Below are 10,077 nucleotides of genomic sequence, written 5' to 3'. Positions count from 1 at the left end.
TTATTGCCACTTTTAAATAATTAATTAGACATTTATTTATTTATTTAACTGTGTATATATTTATTTCAAATTGGCTCTTTCCAGACTCCATATTTATGCGTTACTGATTTGTTGGTTAGAAAAGCACTCCTGCATTTTCTCCGTCAAACTGGTTTATATTTTAGGATTTAGTTAAGTTTTACTGAAAACCTGTGGGGGGCAGCAGTGTACAGCCTGCCGGAACGTATTAGAAGAAGAAGAGGATTCGCGCATGCGGGGTACCGGTCTTGCTTCCGGGTACCGGTCGGGGTGGAGGGGTAGTGACTGTCAGTCCCCGTGACAACAAGCTTGTTGTCTTTCTTTACTACCTGCGGGATTATAAAAGGTGAGATGTCTGCCCCAAAGCGACCTCCGAGCGAGGAGCCGGCCGAGATCCCCATGAAGAAGATGAACGACATGAAGGACAAGCGGAACGTCGTGGCCCTGATTCTGGCCCGCGGAGGGAGCAAAGGGATCCCGCTGAAGAACATCAAGAAGCTAGCTGGAGTTCCATTGATTGGCTGGGTGCTGAGGGCTGCTATCGACTCCGGCTTGTTTGACAGGTACAAACAGTGACATGTCTACTTTCCACGTTTACGTTTAATTTCGCACAATTATTATAGTGTGAATGCATTCAATGCATTCACACTATTGAGATTCTTCATTTACGTTTTCTTCCGTACGTTTTTTGACACGTAAAAACTTTATCACACTTTATTTGATTTACACAATCTTGGTATCAAAACGTTCAGCTCGTTAAGGACATTCCTGCTTGTATTATTAGTAGTTGTGCACTTTACAGTTTTTGCGTAGTTACACAATTTGTGCGTTTTTTCAGCCCCATTATAACTAATAGGATTTTTTTTTTTTTTTACAAATTCCTGCAAATTACACACTTTATGCGATTTAAGCAATTTAAAAGATTCAGCATGTCCAGAAATTCATGCTTGTACTTCCAGCATTGTTAAAATTCATGCAAGTTACACAAAATTACACAATTTAACACAACTTTACACAATTTTACACAAATTTGTGCAAATTTTAAGCAAGCATTTTATGCAATTTTACACATCCAGCATGTTCAGGAAATTCATGCTTTTACTACACATTATTACAATTACACAAGTTACACAAATTTAACACAACTTTACACAACTACACAATTTTACGCAATTTAAGCTATTAATACAGTTTATGCAAATTAATGCATTTTAAGCACTTTACACACTTATTCACTTTAAACACTTAATGCACGTTATACAATTTAAGCAATTACTGCAAATTTAAGCAATTTACGCGATTTACAACAACCGCATTTGCGCGATAATGCATTCACACTAGCATTATCGCAGGTAATGCGACTTTTCTAGTTATTACTGTATAATCGACATTGTAGACAGTTCCAATGGCTAAATTCTCATAGTTAAAATAGAGCACACATGCCTCACTATGTTATGGTTCTGAAATGTATTGATTTTTATTTAAAACATTTAAAATGTGCATGGCTCAAAAGGGAACTTACAACAATGATCTTATCTCCTTTGATCCCTTTGATGTGGCTTAAAAGGTATAATAAAGCCTAAAAAATGACAGGAAAAAAAACCTGCTTAGCTTCTTTAGAGCTATTTGACAAGTAAAATAGAAAAAATGTGGTGCAGCAACAAATGTACTAGGTGACTGTAGGGCTGCCACGAGTCGACTAATCAGCGATTAATCGACTATTAAAATAGTCGACGACTAATTTAATAGTCGATTAATCGTCACTTTATATTATAGGAAGTCAGAGTGTAGTAAAGTTGAAAGTTATAATGGCTTTATGGAAGTTTTTTTTTTTTTTTACTATTCCGGCATTTATTTCAGGCTTTTGGGCTATTTTGTAGCTTAGCTAATAGTTCAGCTACATGCTAACTGTTTTGCTTAAGCTTTTTCTTTTAGTTTTTTAAGGCTGTTTTGGAATTTGGCTAATATTTTAGATATATGCTCGCTGTTTTGGCTAAATTAGCATTTTTTTCAATGTTTTCAGGGTAATTTTGAGTTTAATATTTCAGCTGCATGCTAACTGTTTTGGCTAACTTAGGCCTTTTATCAGTTTTCTAAGCTAATTTGGCATTTAACTAATATTTTAAGTGGCTATCAGCTTCAGCGTTTTTAGCAATCAATTTCAGCATCTTCAGCTGCCAAATTCCACTGACAGCATTCTCACTAGCATTATTGCAGATAATGCTAGTGAGAATATATCTGGTTTGTAGTTAAAGTTTTTAGTTTTTTAATCCGATTAGTCGACTAATCGGGAATAATAATCGGTGATTATTCGACTACTAAAATAATCGTTTGTGGCAGCACTAGGTGACTGCAAAAGTGAACATAAAACAAAGTAAAATATGTGATGTATGTACGGAACAGGTCATGAAAACACAACTATGAAGTCAGTTTTTTTCCAAGACTTTTTATCCATATTTTTTTTAAAAAGGATTATAGAATTTCAAAACAATCATGTATAGCATAAACGCAGTTGTCAATTCAGTTTTAATCGTAAAAGGGAGATTTTCTTTATTTATTTATTTTTTCTTTCTTGTTTTTTAGCGTGTGGGTATCAACCGACCATGCCGAGATTGAGAAAATTGCCAAATCCTTTGGTGCTGAAGTACATATACGAAGTCCCGAAGTCTCCAAGGATTCGTCTACGTCTCTGGAAACTATTCAAGAGTTTGTCGAGCTGAATCCAGGTAGAGGGGAATTTGACCTGCAGTTTTGCGCTGACGACCTTTAAATCTGGCCTCAATGACCTCCTTTGTTTCGGTAGGTGTGGACGTGGTCTGCAACATCCAGGCTACGTCCCCGTGTCTGCATCCGTTCCACCTGAGAGATGCCTTGAAGTTCATCACAGAAGATCGGTATGACTCGGTCTTCTCGGTGGTCAGGAGGCACCAGTTCCGCTGGAAGGAGGTCAAGCAAGGATGTGAGTGTCTGAGGCTTCTGCTAGAACTCCTGTCTTTTCTGGACTAAAGCTCTCTAGACCGCACAGAACCAGCAAACCAAATCTTGAGGAACTACTTTTAAGGTTATAATGAGGCCTCCATTTCTGACAGACCTCTTCTTAGCGTCTGAGAGGAACTATTTGGTCATTGAGTGGTTTGTTTTTGGGCTACGACAGGTGTTTTGGGGGTTGTGCTTCTTTATCCAACGAGTTGTTATTGTTTTGATCTCTTGGATCTACTGTGTTTGAGGTTCTTCCTGGTTAAAGTCCGTCCATGTGAAGTCCCCTCTGATAAAACTGGGTGTGGTGGTGGTTTATGTCATCTGCTTTGGTCCGTCTGCGGTGCATCTCTGTTGCGTTGCAAGGGGAGTCTGTCTCATAACTGTCAGTTAATTTGACTGTCATTTCTTTGTTTTATCTGTCTCGAACTTTCTATTTTTTATCTTTTTTGAATATATGAAATATTTGAATTTAGCAAAAATAATTGATGGTAAAAATGTAAAATTTTGAAAAAAAAAATATATATATATACACACAGACAGATAGACAAATGGATGTAGAAGGAGCCTAGAATTGAACCTTGGGGAACTTCACATTTTTTTTTCCTTTGTTCTGTCCTCTGTTTTGAACTTTCTAGTATATATGTAGTATTTTATTTAAAAAATGAGCTGCTAACATTTGTGGTGAACAAATTGAAAACCATCAAATGTTCAGTAAACAGAAACGGTTCAGGGCATGAGTTTAAATTTAAGGTGTGGATCTATTTGCTTTGTACTTTCTGCTGTTTGCTCCGGTAAAAATGCTCTTGCCAAGTCCTAGAGCCAGCAGGTTGCTGGTATTGACCATTGACTGCAAAAATACTGGACTTATCGAGCCATGAAGTCCCCCATTGGAAATGCACTACCTGCGCTCCTCATGAAAGTAGGCCGCCGCTTTCACCACCACTTCCTGAAACGGCTATCGCCATATTGCAAACGTCTGCAACCCATCTTCAGCGATTGGTCTGAGTCTCTGAGTCATAGCTGAGTCATGAATCAATAGGAAGTACTGTCGCCAATCTGGAGTGAGTTTATTGTGAGTGTCCGCCTCTTTCCACGCCTCGACCACGAGACCGCGGATGTAAACAGCTTCTACTTTAATAACGGCGGCTCGAGAGAATTGTTGAAGCCTTTGAGGGAGAACCATTCCAACATTTGATTCTGTCAGCGGTCCTTTGGGATTTACTTACATTTATTCCTTTTTGTCGAGATAAAAGGAGCATTTGGGTGACGCCGCAGGAGAGGCCCCCCCCCCCTCGCGCACAGCAGCAGCAGCTTGTCACTTTACCTGGGTTGAATTGTAAAGTAGGTGTTAAGAGGTCTTCACGGACCCATTGATGAAGTCTGCTCCCATTGGCTACCCGCCATCTGTCACTCAAACCCCCCAGACGTTCCACGTCAGACCCACAAACGCTTATTGAGCCATCTGATTGGTCAATTTATAACTCTAATAACTTGTGATAATGGAAAAAAATCTTTAAAAAAAATAGGATTAGAAAAAAGAAGTTAATCAGAAAGCAGCAGAGGAAGAATGATTATTCTGACATAAAATGACTGAGAAATAACTGTCTGTTTCTCAATGTAAGTCAATGGGACTTTGGCCTTTTTGCAACCCAGTGGTACTTCCTGTATGGAACACGGAAGTAGGGTTCGAAGTATTAGTCGCTTACAAAATGAATACATATTCAATCAATTGTTCTTGTTGTTTTCTTGGTTTAGATAGCTTTTTCACAAAAAGAGCGTGTTGTCACGGTAACGCTACATATGATTTCAAATTGTGATTATTCACAGATAATAAGTGGTCACCAAATACTACAACTTTAAAAAAAAAATGTTGCAATTGGTTCATGTTTTTACATAAGTAGTGACTAATTCAAATTTCACATTAAGAACAGATTTTTAAAAAAGGCATTGTGGATTTGATGACAGTTTTTCTGTCTCCTCTTTTCCTAAAAAAATAAATAAATAAAATAACTTTTTGCTCCTCCTTCACCTCAGCCTGTGAGGAAACAAAGCCGTTGAATCTGGACCCTAAGAAGCGTCCTCGGCGCCAGGACTGGGACGGCGAGCTGTGTGAGAACGGCTCCTTTTATTTTGCCACCACCAGCCTGATCAGGGAAGGGCAACTGCAGGGGGGCAAGATGGCGTATTACGAGATGCAGCCTCAGTACAGCGTGGACATCGACATCGACATCGACTGGCCGGTGGCTGAACAGAGGGTGCTCAGGTGAGACACAGACATGGAGTTCAAACCTTTTGAAACTTTTCCTCCAGCTCTCAGGTTCATACATCTGACTTCCCACAGGTACGGTTACTTCGGTAAGGTGATGAGGCTGATGTTCTGCAAGGTGTCTGGATGCTTGACAGACGGAAGATTCAATTTCTCCGCCTCTGGAAAGACCTCGGTGTCCATCCACAGCAGAGACATAGAGGGCCTGCGGAGGCTTCAGAAAGAAGGCGTGACGGTGAGCCGCTCCTCCTGCAGACCCCGTCTGCGGCTTCAGAGCCACATGAGCTCACGCACAACCCTCCTGCCCACAGGTGTTCCTACTGACCTGCAGCCAGGACCCCATAGGGCCGGCGCTGGTTAAAAAACTGAGCGAGAAGATGGGGTTTGAGGTCCTGAAGGTGGGAGAGAACCCGCTGGTCGACCTGCGGTCAATCATGAAGGAGAGAGGACTGAAGTGGAACGATGTGGCGTACATGGGTAACACTGCTGCACGCTAACGTTCTGTAAAACCACTTTAACTCTTACTGTCACAAACTGACAATTAAAAGTATTTGAAATATAATTTAGCTTGAAATGTTTATATATTAAGAACATTTCATCACAAAAGGACTTGAAGGAGTTATTTTAGTGTACAATTATTATAACAAATAAAGTATTTACACTATTTGAAATATTTGCAAAAGTCTAAAAATATTTAAATGCAAATAAATTATAGTAGAAACAATTTTTGTTTGTAGATAAATGGAGCCTAGAATTGAACCTTGGGGAACTCCAGATGTAATGTTTGACTTGTGTTTTTTGTGTTCGTTTTAGATGATATCTTGTGTAACCATTTAATGATTGACTTGTATTTCTGTTTTAAACTTTCTAGTTTTTATATCTGAATTGATTTAATGAAATAATTAAATGAATTATATCAAAAGTTAACAATATACAGATTAAGAGGAAGTGTATAAATAGACTCCTGAAATTTAACATGGGGCACTCCACAGATATTCTTTTTTTTCCTTTGTTGCTTTCCTGTAGTTTGATTTTATTTATTTTCTTAGTTTTTAATCAGGCATAATGGTAGTAAAAATGTTGAGATTTAGATTATATCTCTATGAACCAGGGGAATTCCGCGTGTAATTCATTTCTTTTTAAACATATACGTTTTTTTGTTGTTTTTTTTTCATTTAATGAAAAATATTTAAATTAAACATTTGGGGTAAAGATAAAAAATCCATTTAAGAATTTGATACATTTTTTTGTTGATAGATATCAATGGGGCCTAGAGTTGAACCTTGGGGAACTCCATATTTAATATTTGACTTTTTTTCTTTGTTCTGTCCTCTGTTCTGAAATTTATATTTCTTTTAATCTTTTTCGAATATATGAAATATTTGAATTTAGCAAAAATAACTGGTGGTAAAAATTAAAAATTTAACATTTAGATAATATTTTATATATATATACAGACAAATGGATGTAAATGGAGCCTAGAATTGAACCTTGGGGAACTCCACTTTTTTTTCCTTTGTTCTGTCCTCTGTTTTGAACTTTCTAGTATTTATGTAGTATTTTATTTAAAAAATGAGCTGCTAACATATGTGGTGAACAAAACTGAAAACCATCAAATGTTCAGTAAACAGAAACGGTTCAGGGCCTGAGTTTGAATTTAAGGTGTGGATCTATTTGCTTTGTACTTTCTGCTGTTTGCTCCGGTAAAAATGCTCCAGGGTTGTCTGTTGTCTTCAGAACGATTATCTTATAGTGAACCTTTGGAGTTCAAGATTGTTGTCGGTTTTCCTTCCCAGGTAATGACGAAGCAGATGTCATCTGGCTGAACCTGTCGGGCCTGAGTGGGGTTCCTGTAGGCGCACCTGTGGATGCTGCGAACGCTGCTAAGTACAGCTGCCAACAGGCCGCAGGAATGGGAGCTGTGAGGGAGTTTTCTGAGTACATTATTCGGAAGAAACGAGAGGCCGAGAGCCACCAGGCTGCCGGTATTGACTCCGGAAATGCGACAGCTTCTTCAAACGCCATTGACCCTGGAAATGCGACAGCTTCTTCAAACGCCATTGACCCTGGAAATGCGACAGCTTCTTCAAACGCCATTGAACCTGGAAATGCGACAGCTTCTTCAGGCAGTATTGACTCCGGAATTGAGATGGCTTCTTCAAACGACATTGACCCCGGAAATCCATCGGCTTCTTTAAACGACTTTGGCTCCGGAAATGGAATACGCGGATGCTTCCCCAGGCACTCAAAGTATGGTACCTGTGTTTCCAAGTGAACGAACACAAGTCTTAACATTAAATTTTTGTACACTGTGGGTTTAGCCCATGGCGTTCACACTGGACCAGTAGGGAGGGGCTTATTGTTGTTTTTCTATTGCCTACTAACGAAATGCACGTTTGCGTTGACTTTATTTATTGAAAGTTGTTGCTTGACCTTTGCCAATTCCAGTGTGAGCGTAGCTTTACAAGAACATTTTAAAGTTTTTTGTTTTTTTTTCTTCAATGGTAACCAGAGATATTCAAACATTGACTTTAAAAATTTAAAAGCTTTCATTGTCTGATGTTAATTTGTTTGTAGATGTTAGACTGGTAGAGGGTGTTTCTTGCCTTGAATCTACTAATAACTGTGTTTTTTGTTTGTCTTTCAGGAAAAAAGGAAATTCCTCACAATGTTGAGGCAGAAGAAGCACCAACAAACCCAGAAGATCTTGATCTTCTACTTAAGAATTTTCCAACGCCCAAGTTAGACTCACTGTAGTCTTTCTTTGAGAACAAATCTGAAGAAAACGTTATTGTTGGGGAATTATAGGACTTATCACCATGGTGATGGCAATGTGTACACTTGGTGCGATTTTCTCACTAATGTGTCAGAAGGAAAAATAAATCGGATTTTGTGAAATCCGGTTCCTCCGATTCCCTTGGGTGCCCCTCTCCTCGGCGGGGGTGGGCGGCCCCTGCCTTGCCCCCCACCCAGACCTCCCGCGGCGGGGCGGGTGGTTGTCTGGGGCATAGGAGCAGGTGTCCCTTGGGGGGGCCCTGTCTCGTTCCTGGGGTGGGGGATGCTCAGTGCTGCTGGATGGTGGTGGGCTACTCTTGTGGGGTTGGTGGGCTCTCCGGGGGTGGGACCTCGCGCTGGCCCTCCTGACGTGCTGAGGGGGCTACTCTTCTGGCTGGGCTGGGGCCTGAGGTCTCCGTGTTAGTGAATTTACACTCGTGTGACTAATAAATTATCTATTGAAATAAACTGCAAAAAACTCAATCTTTTTTGTTGTTTCTATTTTTATTCAGCAACATCATTTATGTACATGCAATTTCACAACTAGTGCCTTTAAATGTTGCATCCATCCAGCATACAGAACCGTATTAAAATGTGTTAACAACTTGAAACAAAGTGTTTCTTTACAGCAAAAATGGAGAACTATGTTTAAAACAGGGCAGAACACAAAGGGGAATTTAAAAAAAAAAAGTACATATCACAAAATAAAATTCCCAAATGTTGAGATGATGCTCATCTGCTAGAGCTACATCCCTCTTCAAGTCCGATGCTATGATTAGCATTTTCAGTGTTGTACTAATTTGTCAGTATTTTTTTTTGTCTAATTCTTCGACTAGCATTTCTTTCTGTAGTAAAATCTAATGCTAGTATGAATATGTTTGTATTAGTCTAGTCTACTCATGATTATTTGAAAAGGTTTTTTTTTTTCTAGTAGGGTAATAATGCTAACCTGATGCTATGACTAGCATGAATATCAGTATCACTAAAGTCTTCTAAACATATTCTTTGAGTATTTTTTGTTGCGTAATAATCTTTTTATGCCAAAACTATTATTAATATTCTATTCAAGTATTTTAAATAATTTGAACTAAAATTATTTGTTTGATAGCCTAATGCTAACCCTGTGCTAATACGAGCATTGATCTGTATGTTATCAGTCAGATCTTCCAATCTTTGACTAGCCTTTTTATATTTAGTAGCTTCATAATGCTAACTTTTTACTAAGACCAGCATTGATATGTTTTATTAGTCAAGCCTGTTTTTAGCAGTATAATAATGCTGATCTTATGCCAATACTAGCAATAATATATTTGTAACTAGCCAAGTTGGCAAATCTGAATCAATATTTTTTAGAAATGTAATAATGCTAACTTGATGCTAATATTAGCATAGCTATAGTTGTTAATTGTCAAGCATGGTTCTCTTAAAAGCATTTTTAAGCAAAACTACAAAACTATCCTAAGCTGTAAGCTAGTCAAGCCTTTTATCTCATTATTTGACAAGGATTTTTTTTTGTAGCATAGCAATGCTAACTGTATGCTAAGACTAGCTTTTACCTAATTAGTCAAGTCTCCTTATCTTACTCTTTGACAAGCACTTTTTCCAGTTAAGCTAATACTGAGGTTCTATTCCTGTTGTAGTCCATTGTAATGCTAACAAGAGTATTATAAATAAATTTCAGTTATGATGGTCTTATGCTAGGATTAAGTTTAGCCTCTTTTCACATTAGTCTTTTGGTAAACCTAGTTTATTTCTTCACTTGTTAAATAATACCAGTTGCTAGCTAAGACTTTTGCTAAGAAACTAAGCAATTGGTGAATTGTTTGCATTGGATAAAGTTCAAGTCAGCATTTTGGGATATTTACAGTAATTATGTGCAAATGTGTTTTTATTTTAAGCTACAGACACCATGACTACTTTCATAAGTAATTACAACAAATGAAAATGGCCTATAACTCAGGCTTGGATCAAACTTAAATATATATTCAAAAAGCTTAATTGTTTTAATAAAAATTTACATATTTACATATCAGTTTTGT

General features: G+C 38.1%; 1 protein-coding gene across 2 annotated transcripts; it reads left to right on the top strand.

The window, feature by feature from the left end:
• Nucleotides 1-246: 246 nt before the first annotated feature.
• Nucleotides 247-8,716, top strand: cmasa (cytidine monophosphate N-acetylneuraminic acid synthetase a). Of its 2 annotated transcripts, XM_024288212.2 has the most exons (9): nt 247-581; nt 2,602-2,744; nt 2,822-2,977; nt 5,032-5,260; nt 5,339-5,498; nt 5,575-5,740; nt 7,060-7,263; nt 7,336-7,513; nt 7,911-8,716. In XM_024288212.2, exons 1-9 carry the CDS (start codon nt 370-372, stop codon nt 7,936-7,938), a joined length of 1,476 nt encoding a protein of 491 aa, XP_024143980.1. In that variant the 5' UTR covers nt 247-369; the 3' UTR covers nt 7,939-8,716. The 2 variants fall into 2 exon arrangements, with proteins under 2 accessions (XP_024143980.1, XP_024143979.1); XM_024288211.2 differs by having other exon boundaries at nt 7,060-7,513.
• The last annotated feature ends 1,361 nt before the right edge of the window (nt 8,717-10,077 follow it).

This window comes from Oryzias melastigma, linkage group LG18 (assembly GCF_002922805.2).
Source record: "Oryzias melastigma strain HK-1 linkage group LG18, ASM292280v2, whole genome shotgun sequence".
NCBI lineage: Eukaryota > Metazoa > Chordata > Actinopteri > Beloniformes > Adrianichthyidae > Oryzias > Oryzias melastigma.
The sequence above is the reverse complement of the archived record's forward strand: the minus strand, read 5'-3'. Positions and strand labels throughout refer to the sequence as shown.